This window comes from Capra hircus, chromosome 28 (genome assembly GCF_001704415.2).
Source record: "Capra hircus breed San Clemente chromosome 28, ASM170441v1, whole genome shotgun sequence".
NCBI classification, from domain to species: Eukaryota; Metazoa; Chordata; class Mammalia; order Artiodactyla; family Bovidae; genus Capra; species Capra hircus.
The window spans coordinates 14,819,022-14,839,740 of NC_030835.1; the positions used below are offsets into that span (position 1 = coordinate 14,819,022).

The 20,719-nt window shown below is 42.8% G+C and overlaps 1 protein-coding gene across 5 annotated transcripts in view; it reads right to left on the reverse strand.

Annotated features, from left to right (window-relative positions):
* Positions 3,383-20,719, reverse strand: part of KAT6B (lysine acetyltransferase 6B) — a 183,540-nt gene continuing 166,203 nt past the window's right edge. For all 5 annotated transcript variants that reach the window (XM_018042382.1, XM_018042383.1, XM_018042384.1 and 2 more), the window contains 5 exons: positions 14,399-14,630; positions 13,924-14,083; positions 12,999-13,334; positions 10,571-10,862; positions 3,383-7,413 (listed from right to left, as the gene is read on the reverse strand). In XM_018042382.1, coding sequence (XP_017897871.1) covers positions 4,898-7,413; positions 10,571-10,862; positions 12,999-13,334; positions 13,924-14,083; positions 14,399-14,630 — 3,536 coding nt within the window. In that variant the 3' untranslated portion in view covers positions 3,383-4,897. The remainder of the gene's footprint in view (positions 7,414-10,570; positions 10,863-12,998; positions 13,335-13,923; positions 14,084-14,398; positions 14,631-20,719) is intronic.

The window sequence follows — 20,719 nt, forward strand, 5'->3', positions numbered from 1 at the left end:
ATAATGACTCAGATTTGGGTGAGGGGAGCCCTGTACACAGCCTCTTGGAAAAGAGATGTGGACCAAAAGGGATCCTAGTGGCCCCTACATAACCTTTCCCATTACAAGATCACAATAGCTCCTCTACATTCAGTTCTTATCTCCTAGGTCTGACCATTTCTGGTCCAGAAAGAAATATTTCCATTTTAATGAGATGTTACTTTTATACATCATCATGAAATATTTATGAATCCATATGTGGGAAGGATAGGTCCATTGGCTGCTGGTGTCCGTCAGAGGGTTCTTGTGTTTTCTCTCCACCTTCCCACACGTTCCCACCTTTGTGGGGCTATGAGTCCTGTCAAGCAAAGCAGAAGTAGATCACTTTGAAGTTAAAGCCTGGCCTCTTTATGATAGGAGCCAGGGGTAGAAGAAAGGAAGAACAGAAGTTTTTCAAAAGCACTTAAAATTTTCAGAAATGATATATTCATTTGGTCAACAAGTATTTGAGAACCTACGGCATGCTAAAAGTTGGGTTAGGAGGCCAGTGCAGAAATGTCTGTTGTAACGACGTGGGATGAGGGAAGCAGGTACTGAGGGAGAAGCAGTGGGGATGAGGCAGGGGAAAACCCACTTTAGAGCTGGGAGGATGGGGTGAGATGAGACTTCAAGGAGAGCAACTTCCAAATGGGAGGGAACATTCTAGGCTGAGGAACAGCACAGGTGAAGTGGCGCCAAGGTGGCAAAGAAGTGTGTTTCTACCCGGTGGGAGTGTTCCAGTAACTGCCCATCAATGAAGCTGGAGCTTGTGGGTGAGACAGGAGATGGATACAGAACAGTAGAGACACTGGATTTTATTCCAAGTGCGAAGAATAACCACAATCAGTTTTTAAGCAGGGGAATGGTTTGATCTATGTTTTAAGATCACTCTGGAAAGAAAAAAATCACCCTGGCTGAAATATAGAGAATCGATTGTAGGGAGGTGAGGCAACCAGTAAGAGGGTGTTGAACTGTTGACAGGAAAGAGGAAGATGGTCTGGACTAAGATAGCACCAGGCAACTAGCATTCAAGATTAGTTTAGAATTATCCTAGAGAACAAAGCCTGCTTTGAGGGACAGGACTGGAAGGCAGTGATTCGGTTTCTTGGTGGTGCCTTAATACTGAGATGGGGTTGACCAGGGCAGAAATGGAAGGAGGGGCTAGAGAGCACCAGTTACATCATGTCTAAGACCTACAAAAGATGACCCATGATTTCACCTTCAATCTACAGAGAGAGCTCAGAGAAGGATCCACTGTTAGCAATATAATCCTGGGTGCTATCTGCATAGAGATGGTGTTTGAAGTCATTGTACTGGGTGAGTTAATGAGAGAAAACAGAGGAAGCCCTAGTGCCTGAGTGCTTGGGTGTTGGAGGGAGAATAGGGAAGATGGAGAAGGAAAACCAGGAGCGTGCTGCAAAGAAACTGAAGCTCCTGCTTCATAATGCAACTACTTGTACTGTAAACCAGTATTGCTTGTAACAACAAAGTAACCTATATTTGTATAGCACCTAACAGTTTTAAAAGCATTACCTATTAGTTAGCTAAGCCTTAAATCAGAGAGCTGATAAGTTATGGCCTTCTCTCAGAGTAAAGTGTTCTAGAAAAAAAGATTATGATTTGGAGAGAATCAAATTTGTTTCTGCTCACAGATTTCAGTTCAGTGTGTTTGGACAATTAAGTTAGCTTGTTTGCCCCATTTCCTGCAAAGGTGGATATTTGTGACTGATTTTTTTCTTGGGATATTGTGAGTTATTTTTTTCTAAAATGAAATGTTGCCAAGGAAAGCCAATGCCTTCACACCTGGGTAGGCACCACCTGCGCCAGTAAAAAGGCTAGGCTGGCAATTGACAATCACTTGTTAAAAAATTCTTCTAAATGAAAGAACACATTACTGGGTTTAGAAGGTACGGCCTGTTGATGGGTCTCAACCTAATAATGACTCTGTTTCTCCTGATGAATCCGAGTTCCCGTTTTCTGGGCTCCCTGGTGTCACATTTAAGGCTGAGCTGATTTCTCTAAGTGAGAGTAGGCAAGTGCAGAGCAGGCTCAGATCAGCAGCTTCTCTCCCACCACCCCTTTCCATCTGTGATGAATGTTAGGACTTGGGGCCTGCAGAGGGGCTCCCACCCCTGGCTATGCTGCAGTCCCTGGGGAGCCTGTAGGACACCAGGAGTCCCCAGTACCATTCTTAAATTCTGGTGTGGCAGGTCTGAGGCAGTGACTGGGACTTGTCCTCAAGCTCCCTGGAGGACTGTGAGGCAGGCGGAGTGTGGTAAGCCCAGGCGCCACGCAAACCATAGGGTGCGGTTACAAGCCATTGCAATACGTGGAACAGAGGACAATCTCAGTCCCCAAAGAACCTTATTTAGCACAAGAGAAGAGACTAAATATGAGCCGGTTTCCAGGTGGGGCCTGTGGAAGGTTCTGCAGAGTTCCCCATCAGCTGGTTAGCAAATCCCCGCAAGTCCCCTACCCCTCCTAGGGGCAGACTCTTGCCTGAGGTGTGGATCCACCGGGTTGCTAAGATCCTCGGCAGCTCTAGAACCGATGCCAGCAGCTGATTCCAACAACAGCACACCATCAATTCTGCTCTGAAGGAGGAGGAGAAGTTTCCTTTCCTACCAGAAAAGCACCTTAAACGTTCTCTTCTCCCCTTGGTGACAACAGCCTTTGCAGAAGTGTCTTCTTGGAAGCCCTCCCTTCAGCTACTACAGATGTTCCCCCACTTGCTATACAGTTTCGGGGGAGGAGGAACCAAAAGATAAAATCTTGACACCAAGCCCAGACTGCTTCATAACTGTGGGAGAAAAATAATAAGGGTGAGTGAGTGCACGAGGCAAAGCCCTCCATCGGGACCCGTGACCCCAGGCTGTGTGCACTGTCCTTTCCACACGGGTGCCGAGTCAAGCGTTCGTTTCTAGGCTTGTCACTTAATCATCAAATGTTTTAACAGTCAGACAGGGCTTTCTCTGAATGCCATAAAGTTTGTGAACAATGACTTTTTTTCCCCTAAACTTTAGACTCTAAAAATAACATCCAATCACTCATTCATGACAGAGCAAAACTTGCATGCTTATTCAAGAAAATGATAGTTCAAACATTCAAGTCCAAATTGGGTGCTTTTTTTTTTTTCCTGGTATTACTGTTTATAAAAATGAAGTTTGCTACCAACGGACTAAGCCCTGAGGGGATTTTATACAGACTGTACAAAAGAGGCAGCTGGATATTTGGGCAGGATCCCTTTGCAAATGAAGATCAAAGTCAAAAAGAAAAAAACAAATTCACTTTATTTTAAAGACAATGATTGGCATACAGAAGGTATGCACTAGCATAAAATAAACTTTCATGAAAAGCATTAAAATCCATTATAAATTAATTTATTAAATAGGTATTTGGTATATGTGATGGTTTTATTAGATATTACTCTTATTTATTGCCAACCCCTCCCACAAAGTCAAAACAAATCAGAAAATCTCTTAATTCCGATTTACACTAAATAATTTATTTTCCCAAAATGTGAATGTGATCTGAGGTGTGACATGATATACAGTTCAGTTGGTCATTCTCTATCGATCATAATATGACAGGACACAAGAGGCTAAAAATGGCTCATCATAATTTATTTTATGTTAAAATGTACAGCTTTTTTTGTTTGTTTTTGTTTTTTTTTTTTTTTTTTGAAGTGACTGACTAAAAAGAGAACAGATAAATACAAGAGTGTCGCTGGCTCCTATTTTATACAAGGATTACGCCTCTCCTGCTTGGCCCTTACAGTCACCCTGTACAGGTACAAAGGCTACAAAAAAGGAAGCAATATAAACAGACACAAATAACTTTTTTTTGCTTTTTTTACATGCGATTTGTAAGCTTAGTTTGAGCTATTCACAAGCTACTTCTCTATTTTTCCTTAAAAAATAACTCCAATATTTTATAAAGATAGAAAAATCTACAGATGGAATGAAAATGTAAAGTTAGAGGCATTTCCATAAAATAGCAACTTTACACCAAATTCACTATTTTTTTAAATCCTGCCAAGTATTTGGACATATATGAAATGTTTCAAAACCTGACAGATAAACACTGAGATATGCTTCATTCAATAAACAGAAGTCTGCATTTATAAAACAGAAAGCTGCCTTTTTTTCCCCAAAGAAATCTGTCACCAAAATGGAAAAGGGTCTCAACTTTACACCAAACATTTAGCAATAAAACCCTTTTGACTAACCAAATGGGAATAGCTTTTATAGCTCTTTACAGTTTTATAATTAACAAAAATATAGTTTTTTTTTAAACCCTCAAGTTAGGGCACCCTAATCAAGGCAAAAAACTTAAGAAATGGCTTACTGTTAGCACAACACTTGTACAGTACTACAAAATGCACTGTCACTAACAAAGACATTAGCGGCATGCTGAAGTGTCACCTCAAACAAAATATACAATAACTGAAAATGGCAAAGGCATTTACATGGAGTGGACAGGGAAGAAAAAAAAAAAGCTCTAGGTTCAGTATTAAAACAGATAATTTGGGGTGGGGCGGGGCTTGATATCCACATTATTTAATGGAAGCAGTCACAGCGAGTGGCTGCCTCCATATGTAGTCCAAAGAGAGGCCTTCCTTTGCAGAGAATTTCATATAAAAGTAACAGAAACAAAGGTACCAAAAAGGAAAAAGGAAAAAAAAAAGATAAAAAGAAAAACAACTTTATAAGGCTTTCTGCTGCATACAGCTTTTTTTTTTTTTTTTTAATAATAAATGGTGCCAACAAATGTTTTTGCATTCACACCAATTGCTGGTTTTGAAATCGTACTCTTAGAAGGTATTTGTGCAGATCAATCCGAGAGAGATGCCCAGGGGTTCTGTGACTGCCCATGTTGCCTACCGTCTCATGTAGGACCCATTGAGAGACTGTTTGGACATGCCTGTGTTCATGTAGCCATGGTGGCCGGGGGCCGTGTACATCATGTTACCGTGGGGTGGGGTCTGCATTGGCTGCTGGGCGTATGGCTGGGTCCCCATCATGCCCATTTGCATCTGCATAGGGTACTGGGGCGTCTGATTCATGTAGCCATGGTTGCTGTGGTAGCCACTATTCATCATCGGCTGGGACATGCTGTACCCGTTCATGGCATTGAGAGTGTTCATGTTCATGTTCACAGAGTTGACATTGTAGGCTGGGGATGGCATCAGGTTCACACTCATATTCATGCCCCTCTGCATCGTTAAAGTCCGTGCAGGACCCTGCATGGCTACAGTCTGGGAGCGCCCATAGATTTGCGACTGATGGGTGGCAGCGGCTGGTGACAGAGATGCCGATTTGGTTCTCATGGAGACGTGGCCCTTGCTGGCAATCTGGGTTTGCAGTCTTTGGCTGTGGGAGATGCCAATATTTGACGCAGCCATGTTCCGTTGCAACAGAGGTGGTGGCAGATTCATTGGAGGAGGAGTCAGGTTGGGGGGTGGGGTCATGGTAGCTTGTGCTTGGGGTCCCCCAGGGACGGAGTGTGGAGACTGAGAAAGCTGAACAAGCCCTGTGTTACTTAATGGTGTGGACAAAGAGGCACTGTTTGCATAGGAAGTTACAGCAGCGGAATGGCTGTAAGGCAATGAATGATCAATAAGTGTATTAGTTAACTGCTGTAGTTTGGCAAGGCTGAAGGTGGCTGATGGCTGTGGGTAATGCCCAGCCCCAAAATCACTCTGACCCATCCGTTCATATAAGCCAAGGTTGGCACTGCCAGTCTCGGGGATCTCGGCCAGCTGCATGGGCGGCGTGAAGTTCGCAGCCATGCTGCACTGCGCCAGCTGCTGGCTGCTGCTTGGCGGCCTCTCCACCACACAGCCTTGAGGAGACTTGACGCTGCAGGTCGGGGGGGAGCTGATGCTGGTCTGCTGCAGCATGCTGCAGCTCCCGCTGATGTTGGACATCTGCTGGGTCACAGCACAGCTGCTCTGGGTCAGACTGCTGGAGGTGAGGTTGCTGTAGGAGCAGCTGTTCTGTGAAGAGCCATTTCCACAAATGCTGCCGCCCATAGTAGAATCATAGCTGCTGGGGTTTTCGTAGTTCTCGGTTGTGCTCTCGATACTGCCCAGGTCACTGAACCCGCTGTCCACAACTTGCTGCGAATGATCCGAAACGGACGGGACATCCATCATTGGACTGGTTTCCATGTTCTGCAGAGACGGCACTGAGATGGCACTTTGATCCGGGCTGATTTGGGCATAGCTGTTTTCCAGGGCAGGGACGCTTGGGCTGTTGACAGAACGTACTGACTGGCCAGGGTGGGAATGGACGGATGAAACTGGGCTGCTGTGGTCTGACTGCTGGCAGTCATCTAGAGCGGCGGAGATCTGCGGGCTTTGGTCTGCATGGGTGTAGTTCTGTAGGCTTCTACAGGCCTCTTGAGTCTCGGCACAATCCTGAAAGGTGTCATCCTGTTCACTGTTCTCCTGGGTCAAGGACTGAACCGCTTGGACGGTCTCAGAGTCTATTTCCAAGGTGGCTGTGTTTCCCTCTTTGAACTCAGAATCTGCTTCTTCACTGTTCTTTTGGTCCTGCTTCTGTGCCTGCTCTCCTGGGGGTTCCTCATCAGATTCAGGGGCAGTTTCAGTGGCTCCAGCAAGCTCCTTAGGTTCACTATTACATGAAGCTGGGAGGTCAACACCACAGTCCATTAGGACCTCTGGGTTTGAATGACTAGGCGGGGCACTAAGGTCTAAAAAAGCCCCCTGGTTTTCCAGTACTTCTTTGAAGGCTTCTCTTGGGTGTTCTTCCTTCACTTCAGCAGACGCCATGTGACTGTCATCCTCATCATCGGCATCATGCCCCTCGTTGTGAGATGGCTCTTCCTCCTCTTCCTCCTCCTCTTCGTGATCATCCAAATGCACAGGGTCTTCTTTGTCCATGCAGACTTCTGGCTCCTCTTTATCCTGACTCTTGGCACCACTGGGGTCGTCTTTTTCTACATTTCTTTCCTCTTCCTCTTCTTCCTCCTCCTCCTCTTCCTCCTCAGGTTTGATTAACTCGTCTTCAGGTTTTCCACCCGGTGATTTATTTGGACTTATAGGTGCACACGTCTCCTCCCTTCCGTTTTCGTCCTGAGGCAGCAGGGGTTCCACGGCTTCCTTGACCCCCTCCTCAATCCTGGTGGAAGTGGGGCTGGTTTTGTCTGCTGGAGTCTCCTTCTGTTCTTCTGCTGTTACCTGGTCATCAGGCTCCAAGGGTGTTTCTGGCGGGGTGTACAAGTTCAGTTTAAACCCAGTCTTCCTCTCTTTGTTTGGCCTCCACTTAGACAGAGCACGCTTTGTTCCTTTTGGCCACTGTTTGCACTTCAGAGGTTCGGGATTGTCTCTACTGGCTTCTTTCAAGTTATTTGCACCATCATCCACATTGTCTTAGCGAGGAGACAGACAGAAAGGGGGAGGAAGGAAAATAAAATCTTAGAAAGCATCACCATAAACAATTTGAATTCATTCTTCTAAATAATTTATCAAATACTGCTTTTCAATTTAGCACTTTAAGCTTTGATGCTAAAGATATAATAAAACCTAATACAGAATAATATTGTGGTTAAAAAAAAAAACTGAGGAAATAACCTAGGTCTGGAAAATAATACATGCTGCACATACCATATACCCACCCTCCCACACATAACCCATTCTTTACAGAAGATGTGCTTTTTTATAGGAAGCACATGAATAATAATGTGCTTATATTATTATATAATATAAGCAACTATAATAAGTTCATTTCAGTTTAACAAACAAAATATTCTTTAACACAAAATCCTGGAATTCCACAATGTGAAAAGAATCATTTTGAATATTTGCAAATTAGGAAATGCAGGGGAAAGGAGTTAAAGTTAGCTCATATCCCAATCACCACTAAATTGGAGAAATGAATAGAAGCCTAGCTTGCATATTTATCCTGAGAAAGTGAACTTCTGCTTGTGGACATTTACTGGTTTGAAATGATCTCAGATGACATTATTTTCTTTGAATATTCTCTCTGGCATAAAAATAAACTATGTACCTCTGAAACAAATGAATAACTAACTAAATAACCAAAACATAAATACATTTCTAATCTACTCCAGGATCATTTCTGCCTGACACACACTATAATGTAATTACCTTGAAATTATTGAACATTTAAAATACAGGTATTCTTTTTATCACTAATTCTATCCACACTGCATTTTGGATCCATGTGCAAATGTGTGGTTTGAATATTAAATAAGAAACAAACCATAACTGTCAGGTTCATTTTAGCTCAGCTCAACCCTGGAATTTCTTTGGAAGGAATGATGCTAAAGCTGAAGCTCCAGTACTTTGGACACCTCATGCGAAGAATTGACTCGTTGGAAAAGACTCTGATGCTGGGAGGGATTGGGGGTAGGAGAAGAAGGGGGCGACCGAGGATGAGATGGCTGGATGGCATCACGGACTCGATGGACGTGAGTCTGAGTGAACTCCGGGAGTTGGTGATGGACAGGGAGGCCTGGCGTGCTGCGATTCATGGGGTCACAAAGAGTTGGACACGACTGAGCGACTGAACTGAACTGAATCTTATTTTTACTGTTAGTTGTATGTATGAATATAAATATATTTCTATAAAATAAATATATATATTTTTATATAAACATAAGCAAGCAAACAAGTAAATATATGAATAAATACAAATATAAAACACCCAGTCTTAATATCTTTATACAATTAATGACCGTATCAATCTCCTGCATGCATGCTCAGCTGCTTCAGTCGTGTCTGACTCTTTGTGACCCCTTGGACTGTAGCCCACCAGGCTCCTCTGTCCATGGGACTCTCCAGACAAGAATACTGGAGTGGGCTGCCATGCCCTCCTCCAGGGGATCTTCCCAACCCAGGGATCAAACCCATGTCTCTTATGTCCCCTGCATTGGCAGGCAGGTTCTTTACCACTAGCACTACATGGGAAGTCCCACTGATCTCCTAGAGGGTTCAATTTAAAGAAAAAGCTTCATAAAGAGAAATGATCTTATTAGAAACACTGTTTTGGAGAACAAAATAAGATCTAATTAATAATCAGTGAGAAACAGAGATCCCTTTTGCCAGAATGAAGTGGTTTCTAATCCAATCAGTGCAGAGCAGGGTAAACATTCAGCTCACTTATGTAATAAAAGGGTTACACATAAACTTACCTGTATGTATTACATTCAAATGGGCTAACTGAAAAGATATGTACTATAGACTGATTCCTTCAGAAGTGCAAAGTACAATACCCAGTTAACAGATCTCTCGTGATGTTCAAATGGTTTCATTTCTATTTGCACAAACAGGGAGCAGGCAGGCCAGTGACTCTGGACTCCATGTTCTCATTCCACATACTACTAGGTCTAGTAGCATTTTTAGGAAAACTCTGCTAATCAGAAGATGAAATTTCTAATAAATATTTTTAAAGAAAGAAGATCCTGAAAGGAATCAGGTATAATACAGCCACTTGGAATTTGTTAAGGCAAGTGGCACAAAGCAGAGAATGAAGGCAGTGATGAGTCATGTATAGACTCCTGAGAACACAGCTAAAAAGTGGAATAAGGTTCAAATTCCATGCCAAAAAATGACTAATGAACAGGCTTGGTTCCTCCATACCCAGAGTGAGATGTCACTGCCTCTGCAAAACAGGTGTAGCAATAGCATTGTTGTTAATTCAGAAAGTCAAGGAGCTGCCTGCTCATGTTCTTAAAATTGTGGCTTTTCAAAGGCAAGAGTGATAACCGGTGGTTTCCAGGAAAGTGAGATGGTCTGTTCTCTAGACTAAAATAAAGTAAGGTTTTGAATAGAGTCATTTCAACTGGAGAGTAGAGAGACTGTCCCACAAATCCTCATCATTCAGCTGGGAGCTCAAGTTCCCAGCCCAACAGGCAAGGGATGGTTTCTTTTAAATAGGGCATCAAAGAGGAGTCAATAGTGTTGCTTTTTTTTAGAAGATGGGGTGGGATGTCTCTGCAACAGCAACTGTTAAACAGGAATTTGAAAGGAAAGATAATTTCCTAATTTACACATTATCCTATATTATCAAAGCCAATACTGATGGTGTGGGTAGGTTTAGATGATTCTTAATAAGAACATCTCCGAAGACACCATTGATTATGATTCATTATCAATTTACTAACATTTGTTTTCCAGGGAAAAACATTCAGTGCTCACATCAATAATAATATATACCCTGATTTCAGAATTATTAAATGTCCGAAAAAGTACATATTAGAATCAAGGAAGTGCAATGTGTTTCTTATTGACAGACTTCAAAGTTTTTGAGGATAAGCCAATTTCTGGAAAGTAAGATGGACCCACCTAGAGGGATGTTCTGGCCTTAGAAGTTGTTTAACATAAAATCCAATTCCAGGAAGAAGGGATAGAACCTTTTATGAATGAGAAAGGACAGATGAGCACTTATTTCTGGTGGGTCGGTATCACCTCAGAGATGCCTTTGGGTAGAATTCAGGTGCCTGGTTTTTGGCAATAACAGAGAGAAATTCACAAGGGTAAGGTTTTTGTAATTCCTCCACTTACTTCTACAAGGGTCAGTACTCTTAAAGCAATGATTGTCTTCTCCTTCCTCCTCCTCTGTCTGTCTTTTCTTCCCAGGCTGATGCTGGAACGCTCTCCTCGGCACTGGCTTCCTGCTGTCCTCCTCCACTTCCGTCTCACAGGTAGGCTCCAGCTGTGGCATTGGCCTCTCTTCGTCTGAGTTGTCAAAGGGCTCATTCAGTACTTCTGTTGTCTCAGAAATGGTCTCAGTTGTTACACTGCTGTTGATCCTCCTGCGTTTACGACCCCTTTTCTTCTTTACTACAAAAGGCCTCTGAAATTAATTCCAAACATAATACATCAGAGCTCATGAGAAATTACATTGCTGAGTTGATATGCGGCAAACATGTACTGAACGCGTGTCTGAGACTTACACGTAAAGACTTCTGTAATGCCTTTGTACTTAACCTTCCATTTGATGTTTAACATCCCTCTCGGGCGCCTACTACACAGACAAGTGTTTTCCAAATAAAACGGTTGTTTACCCAAGCAGATGCTTTGAGAGGGAACATCCTAGCAGCTGCACTGTGGATTTTTAAAAGCTAAGGTTTGCTTCCCTAGCATATTATTTTCGAGTAGTACCTGCTGGCTTCAAATCCTATATGTTATAGTGATTAAATCATCATGGACATCAGCGTCTCTATGAGTGTTTCAACAATCAACTAGCCGCTGGGTCACTCATTTTAAATTTGACAACTGTTCAAGGAGCACCTACTATGTGCACAGCACTCTAAGATACATGTTGATACACAAGACTAGCCTACTCATTCCCCAGTGCACAGGAATTCAGGAACAATGAAAAGGAAAGAGTGCTTGAGGAAAGAATTACTCTGCAGACAACGTTAGAGTTATGTACTGGTGGCTGCAAGGATTTTACAAAGTATTTCACATGGACGGCATCTAAAGAAAATGTAAAGACATGTGGAATGTGTCTTACTTATGTAAAATATAACAATTTTTTTAATAATTGCATTAAAGTTGGCACAAATGACTTTCCATAGTTGAAAACATAAAATATTTTTTCTAAGCAAGATGTACTCAATGATACAAAATCTAAGTATAACAGGTAGATTTGCTGCTAAGATGTAATCTGTCAATAATGGGTCTGAAAAATTACTGAAAGTACATTGCAAAGAAGAGTACAAAATGCTTGATTAAAACTCAAACTCTACGTAAACTATATCCAAGAATCACTGCGTCTCACATTTCTAACTGTCTGGATGATGACTGAAGTGCACATATACATTTTGATAGTCATATTCTGTATTTTAGTATTTATGATTATTAATCCCTTCAGTCAGCCTGCTCTCCCTAATCCATTAGAATTTTCCCAAACATGAGTTTAGCCAATATGCAGAACTGGTTTTCTTTAGGTTGAGTCCTTTTGTGTGATGGTAGGCACTTAACACCCCTTGGATAATTCTGGGGTTTGTTATTTTTGAAGCAAATTTCTTTTGTTACATACATAATACATGGATACATGTTCCTTGTAAGAAATCAAAGTATGAGTCATAAGCCTAAAGTCCACTCTGTGGGATGTTCTTCTTGTACCTCCCCCAGCTGCCCTTCCACTCAAACACGGCCAGGCTCAGAGGATGGAGCACCAACCACCCTGGGGGTCAGAACAGCAGGTGCTTTGACAGAAACCACACAGCGGGGCCTTGGGGCAGAGCCTTAACTTGCATTCTCACTATTAGTCTCGGCTATCCTACACTATCTGGCCCCTCCGCATGTCACAGATAGACACTGAAGACAAAGACGGCAGATCTGGGTTGAGCGGTTACCTAAAGACAAAATCAATTTTCTAACTTCTGCACCTGGAATGTGTACCTAGAGAAACCACCAGGCTACTATGACCGGAGACACGTCAAGAATATGTACTTGCACAAATGCAAAATACCAGCATTAAACATAAGGGCTTAAAATACCTTCTGACAATTCTGTGCCAAGGACAAGAGAAGGAAATACCATCAGGAGCACTGGGCTTGGAGTCTGAGCATTTGTCTGGTTCTGGCTCCATCTCTAATGAGTTGTGTGACCTTGGACAAGTCTCCTATCCTCTCTAGGCCTTGACGTTTTCATCAAAATTGACTGGAGAGTGGTTAAGTGCTCCCCTGGGCCCTTTTCTCTTCCCACAGCCTGATTTACTCCAGGCCTGCAAACCAGCAGGTGGCAGTAACTACCAGCCGCCTGTCCCTGGCTTCCTGTCAGAGCACCAACAAACCTCAAAGAGTAAACACAATCATGACTGTAAGATGAATGATGAGGACATATGATCAGTGGGACTGGACACAAATAAACTACATCTAAAGAATGGAGCGTGAAACAAATACTAATAGAATGTTTGCGATGACAAATAAGATCTGATTGAAACTGACTCACAAGACAGAAAATCTAAACAGACACATACCTTTCTCTTTATGGCAACTGACTGTGGTTTAGTCAATCTTGGAGGAGAGCTTTGGATATTTTCTTCCTCTTCCTCTTCTTCCTCCTCCTCCTCCTCCTCTTCCTCTTCCTCTTCTTCCTCTTCCTCCTCTTCTTCCTCCTCCTCTTCTTCACTGCTCTCTTTAGACAGCTCCATCAGCTGCCCTCGCTCCCCTGCCACTGGCCGGCTCTCCGGGGAATGCAAATATTTATTTTTCGATTGTACTTTTGCAGGTGATTGCCTACTGTTAGCTCTAGATGACAGGATTTCTTGCTCCTCTTTTTCCCAGCAGCTAGCTTGTTCCATTAGCCGCTCGGCCTAAAGGGGAGGTAAAAATGGCGGGTCAGTGTGAGGGCAGTTACAGAGTCAGAGCCTCTAAGGATCAAAGGCGAAGGATCTCTAAGTCGTTTCTGATCAGGATAATCAGCCAGTCAAGCAGCATTCCAGCTGCATCATCTCAGAACTCTTTTGCATCAGTTAGGATAACAAATCAAAGAAGATTGGGTTTCATGGGATATTTAGCAGTATTAATGATGCGGCGAATTGATTTGAGTCCTTATCGCTACATTACATGCTCACTGGCATGGAGCACTTTAAGTAAGTTCATAAACACAATGAATCGATTGACACTGCAGTCTTGGAGCTCAGCACCAAATTTGATCTGATTACATGCTGTCACTAGTGAAAAATGCTGCTTTGTGATCAATGATAAACGTTTCATTTTTCATACTCAATTCAATAAAATTATCATGTCTTACCATGCAACCTCACTTAGGATAAATTAGTGCCATATCATTTCACAAGCTCTCTCTACATAACCAAGCTTTTGACCATGATGTTAATGACCTTAGCTTAAAAATGCTACAAGATTGAAATTACACAACTTAGGTTGATGAACCCAAATTACCTCTTTTTCGGCTTCTCGTTCTTCTTCAGAAACTGCAGCATTAGAAATTAAGATTGGGGTCCACCTCAGACTCTCTGGATCAAGTTCATTGGTCCGGGAACAGGTTTTCAACTTTTCCATGTGGCCCAATATCAACTTTTCCCGTCTAATGATGACAAATCTGAAATGTGAGGAGGCAGAAAAAGGTGCAATCAAAAGCTGAAATTTCATTTCACCTTCAGATATTGATCTCTGCTAGCACTAACATTACCGGGGTTAGAAAAAACCAGAAAGCTCATCAATGAAAACGTGGAAGAAACTGAAATTTGACTAGCAAAGAAATGTCACTGCCTGTTTTCTTTTTAGGAGAAAAGTTTTTATAATGTTGTTGGGAACCTCTAATATTTAAATAGAATGAATCTGCCTAACTTTAGGGACCCTTTCTGGGGTAAGATGGTTACGAGGCAGCTGGGTTGCCCAGGACACGGGTGCTCACCGGCCATCTCTCTTGTCGATCATGTGGAGGTGCTGCAGAGTGGTGGCGATGTCATGGGGGCACATGCCCGTGGCTCTGCTGATGGCCTTGATGCTGATGTGCCGCTCGTGGTGGTGGTAGAGATATTCTAAGATGACACTCTTCCAGTAGGCCAGGTAGGAGAGACGACCTAGATCGGAGAGCGGCTTTTCAGGAGACCCTGCTTGGCCCTCTCTTCGAGAAAGCAAATAGCCTAGGGCAGAAAAAGCAAAAGTCAACCTCACTGTGGTGTTCTCAGACATCAGAACAGGGGCCACTCAAAATAATGTAAGACTTAAAAAAAAAAATGTAAGACTTACACTGTAAGTAGCAACAAGGTATATCACATCCCAACATATCACACAACTAACATCACATTGGAGAAGTGCATTAATTTTCTGTATAGTCTCTTCCCAGTTATAGTCATCTGACATCCACGAAGTTTATGCCCCTGAATCCTTTATAGTAGCCCTGTAAGTCAGTTCATTTAGCTGATGGCAGCATTTCAGGCATACGTTGTGGCATACTTAACGAAGCTAAAGTTGAACACATTACTTCTGATAAGTCTCAACGTCCAAGTCCCCCGGCTTCAGATCCTTTCAAAAACTAAATGTCAGGCACTTACTCAGAAATCCTGTCAAGGGACCACCCCGAACATTAATGGGGAGGGGGGCTGTTTTCCACAGGAAGAACCAAATGACCCTTTAACAGCTGGGTCTTAATAAAAGACAAGGGCCTCTGTTGACTGAGATTCCGTATTGCTTGTTACATTTAACTAGCAGCGGATCTAAAGCTTTGTTTCAGGACTAATAAAGAATGTCTTTTAAGTCAACTGCTGCAACTCCTATCAGCTCCACTAGCTCTATTTTCACCTCTTTCATGGAAATTAATTTATAATCCAACCGTTGCTCCTACAAATTAAAACAAAACAACCTCCTTAAAACAAACTGTTTCATGTAAACGCAGAAAAGCCCTGAGCATGGTAGGCTTTTGAACACATACCCAACAGCATTACTGTGAAGGTTCCTTGGCAAAGGAACTTTAAAATGAGAAAAACTTTAAATCCACTTGAAGGTAATGAATGAAAGCTGGCGGCTGTCTCGGTAATTAAGAGCCACTTACTGAGTAGAGAAGAAATGTTATAAACTAATGATGTCTACCTTGTTCTAATTATCTATTTCAACAGCCTCACCTTCATGAACTTCCTAAATTTAAACAAACATCAACTACATACAGTAGGTGGCAGCAATTACAAAATCATGCTGCTTTGTAAACCACCCAAATCTTCAGCATTTTTCTTCTTTATCTACATTTCCAAAATGGCTGCATTTTCAAGAATTTTCTCAATTTTGGATTTTTTGTTAAAAGGAGAAAGCAATGTCTCTGGTGCGTTTTCCTGCCTCTCAGAATCACTGTAAATAATGCAGAAATATACAACAAGAAATCCAGCCTTACCCAGAAGGGTATAACCACAGCATTTTGCATTTTGATGGTTTTAATCTGAACGCCATTATGAAGATCAGGCACATATTTAACTTTAGGTTTTGCTGAAGTCTTTTGACTTGTCTCTTTAACTCATGTTTAAGCGCAAAGTATCTGACTGAATGCAAACAAGCACCACAAAATCTGACTGTCGACACGTCATTGGGCTGCACACAGAGGCTTTCTACAGCAGTGTCAGGAATGCTAACAGTGATGGCCACTGTGCTGAACCCAGCCCAGATTACGCCCTGTCAGTGTGCAGAAGCGCCGTCACCAGAATACAAAGGGTGCCCAAACCTCAGGACACAGATAATCGGCACATCTGTCCCCTGCCTCCTAAGTGCTTGGTACATGCTGAGAAATTTACTGGGTCAGCTGGAGGTCCCAGCTCTGTACCTCCAGGGTGGGTGGGACTCGGGGAGGGAGGGGGAAAAGAACCATAGTGTCATGGACAGGGAATGATCCATTTTTGTCTACAGGATCCCACAAGTAAGTCTGATGCAGTGACTGTGAAGTTCCCTAGCTCCTCACTGGTTCTCATCTGAACCCCACAGCTGGGAACAGTAAGCACCCCCACTCTGAAGCCCAGCAGACAGATTTCCGTACCACCAAAGTTGCACCCTCCCAACCTCATGTCCCCTCTGCGACGAGCAACCTTATCCAGGGAGCGCATGTATTTCTTTGTTCTGTCTTCTCTTCCCATGAGTGCTTTGTTGGGCTAAAAGGAAGCAGCCAGAAGCCCCCCAAAAGACAGCTGACACAATTGTTCATGCTTTCACACCCTGAGAGAGCAGCATACACCTTCTCAGGGCCTCAGACCAGACGGGTTAGGCAACCTGGAGTCTGTGGAGAACATCCAGGAGCAGGCCTTTCAGCACCCGCTGTTCCCACTGTGTTCAATGGCTGTCTCCCTGGGACGCTCCCTTGGACATAGTCTGTGATCTGTGTCTAAGCCCCACTGAGCACGTGCATACCAAGCCCGCTGGACATTCACAGAGACCACCTCTGTGCTGTGCTAGCAAAGGCTGCAAAGGCTACCCATACCTGCCAGGAATTGATACTTTCCCTGGTGTGGGAGAGAAAAAACTGCAAGCCCAAACTCCAACCAGAACACACCAAGCAGGTTTCCAAGGATGATGGGCCCGCCCCACTGCAGACCACACAATGCCGCTGTCCCAAGACATCCCGGCACCGTCTGCAGTTTTCCTGTCTCCTCTCTGACTCATGAGCCCCTCAAGGAGATTACACCAGTGGAAGGAACTCATATTTGTGCTAAGAGCCATTTGTAAGTTCACAAAGTCTTTTCTCCTGAAGGAGAAATTTTTGGTTTAAACGGAATCCATTTCAACAAACAAAATGACCAAGGACAAATTTGTGATTCCTTGGTAGTAAAGTCAAGTCACTGGTAATACGTTAAAATATACACAACAGTTTAGCAGGAAAAGTTGCCGTGTCTTTTCCACTCCATTTGGGCACAAGGTTGAAGTAATACATAATTTAAATTTTACCTGCAGCAGGCACTTTTCCTCAAAAAAGCTGTAGCTGGTGGCACTTTATGACTCTGACCTTCATAACATGGAATGGTTTAAATCATGCATTTCTTGCCATCTTGTGTTTCCTTCTACTTTTTCTAGGCTCCTCAAATTATCATCACTATAGAGCCCAATGACAATAATTTTTAGTAAGAACAGTTACTTATTGAGTGATTATAGTGATGTGGTGGTTAAGTTACAGCTCTTAAGTTTAACTTACCAAAAAGATTCCAAATAATTGATCTAAGATGCAGGGAAATAAAAAGCACTTATCTTGGAAGCCGGTATATTATCCTGAAGCATCTGAAACAAGTACAATACACCCCTGGTGAATAGATTCCTGTGGTGCTCTAATGCCTTTCCTCAACTCAGGATACTTTGAATCAGAAAACCTGAACTATCCCTGGGGAAACCTGGCTGTTCAGACTGGAAACAAAGTGATGTTTGGAGGACAAATCCCAGTAGCTGCAGTATAATTAATCGCTGGTGAAATTATTCCCTGTAAATTGTGAGCCAGAGGTGCTGGTGAAAAGCACTTAACTCTGCAAGCAGGAGGCTTGTGCTTTAAAGCTGACTGGCCAACACCCCTCACCCACATCAACTATCTTGAGGAAGCTAGGTTCTTATTTTGCTTCACTGGAACTACCTACCCAAGAGAAAGTCAGGTCTAAGTTTTAGTGTATGAACCACGCACTAAATTCAAAAGATTATCAAGGTATTTGCTTAAAGGAAAAGGAAAAATAAGGCGAGGTCTGCAAAGAAATAAGTGTTTCTAAGCTGTATTGCATGGGACCCAAATTTACCTCACCTCTGTTGAGGCTGACCTACCTGTAGTAAGATAAGCAATCCTCATGTTAACTAGCTCTGATCCCCGTGTTTGAAGAGGTTAATTCTCTCCTAAGGGCAGGGGAAAAAAAGTGGTAGAGAGTTGCCTTCCTGCAGGCATTAGGATAAAGAGGGAACAATCTTGACAAGGTCAAGATTTGTTTTTGCAGCCTAAATTCCCAAATTAACTGAACTCCCAGCATATTAAATGCAAGGTTAACCCTTGATTAATATGACACGCTCTTTTCTTTTAAATCAGTAATGTAGTAAATTAGAATGCAGACTAAACCAGAGTGGAGTAATGTTTTCCAGCAAGGGGGTGGGCACGGGTAAAGATTTTCCTCTCCAAGGCAGCCACGCTCACCCTTGCACATCTTTATGTTCCACCACCTGGAGCCAGACCAGATGAACTTCCTCAAAGACAAAAGGGCAGACTTTGGCAAAGTATTTCCAACTCCCATCTATCTGGATTATATGGGTCTGGAGTAACCAGTTGCTTTTAGGGGAAAATAATCTTTAAGGATTACACAGTTTTCATCAGACACCTGTTTAGCTCAGCAAACCCCACTAAAGGGTTCCTTTCGATAGAGAGCATTGGGTTTGCAAGCCTGGGAACTGACACCAGGCCAGGGATTTATGGCAGCTCTGGATCAGAGGAAATCCACTGGCTCTAACCATGTATCTCAAAATTGTGGACGGAAATTCACTGGTCCACACTCGGAAATTCACTGGTCCACACTCATCTATTACTGGTTTCTGGGGTTAAGCAGCTCTGTGACCAAGTGGACAAATGGCATGTTATCAGTTTAAACAGTGGAGATAAATCAGTTCGACAGGCTACTTATGTCTCCTCAGTGAAATTTTGTGGTGATTTTGCAATTAGTAAAGAAGGAGGCTGAACCTTAGCCTTCTCACTGTTTGAAGAGGAGTATTCTAAATGACTTGTGATCTGCCTGAATTCTTAACTGCTCAGATGTGTCCTCAGCGAACTTGGAAATTTTTAATTTTAAAGATACTCTGTATTTTAGGAGATTGGTTTTGAAGACATGGAAGTTTACGGCAACATTCCCATAATTTTATGGGCTTGAATAAACACTGCCTGACCTCTCAGTCTACAGCCAAAGACCAGTGGTTTTCAGAGTGTGGTCCCCCAGACCAACAGTATCAGCTATCACCTGGGAACTTGTTAGGGCTGTAAATTCTCAGGCCTATTCATCAGAACTTTTGGAGGCAGGACCCAGCACCTGTGCTTTAACAAGCCCTCCAGGTGATTCTGACGCACAGAAGTTTGAGGAGCACTGGAATAAACTCTGCTATAGGGTCGCACAGAATTGGACACGACTGAAGCGACTTAGCAGCAGCAGCAGCAGCATAAGGCTGCTGGCTTTGATGGGGATGTTACAATGGTCCTGCGCAGCAGGAGAGCCAATGAAGACAGTGGCTGAAGAATCTTGGTGAGAAGACCTCACCCAGATCCTCGGTGGGAGAGAATCTGGAAAGCCCCACCAGACTGAAATTTAGCCAGGGTCACTGAGTTGGAGAGAGCCTTTGTCTGTAGCTTCTATGCCTGTGCGTCTCAACCTTCACCATGCAAACAATCCCCTTCTCGTTACAACTGGATTCTGATTCAGTATGTCTGGAGTGGGGCTTGACAGTCTGCATTTCTAACAAGTTCCTATACCATGAACCATGCTTGAATAGTAAGGGTTTATACATGAAGCCAGTGATTCTCAAACGTTTGGGTCTCAGGACCTCTTTACACTAAAAACAAATTGTTTAAGAGCTTCTGTTTATAAGGGCTACATATATTAATTTTAGAAAAAAACTGACAAATATTTATTTAAACCCCCATTAAACCCATTATGCGTTGACATTATTTTCTGAAATACAAAAAAATTAAAAAACAAATAAAATAAAAAGTGACAAGAGTAGCACTGTTTAACATTTTTGCAAAATTCTTCTACAATTAGCTTAAGAGAAAACAGCTAGATTCTCCTATCTGTTCTGGTATTCAATCTGTTGTGATATCACAGGTCATGAAATTCTTGACAACTCCACTGTACACTCGTGGGAGAATGACAGTGAGAAGGACAAACAGCATCTTAGTATGACTTTGAAAACACTTATGACCTTGCAGACTCCCTAAAAAGGGCTTCCGAGATCCCCTTCCATACTATGAAACCGCCTGCATTAAATAAAGAAATGAGAAGAATTTATAAAGATGGGCAACAAGGCCGCAAGTATGAGAAAACAATCTGGCCCTTACTGCACACAGTATGACAGATAGTAAGAGGCACCACGGGTTGGTTAAGGGCAAGGGCTCTAGAGCAAGACTGCCTGTGATGGAATCCAGAGTCCACGTGTAACAGCTACGTGGCTTTGGGCAAGTTATTTAATCCCTCTGTGCTTCAGATCCCTCATCCATAAAGTGTGGAGAGTAATCAATCATACCTGTCACCTGAGG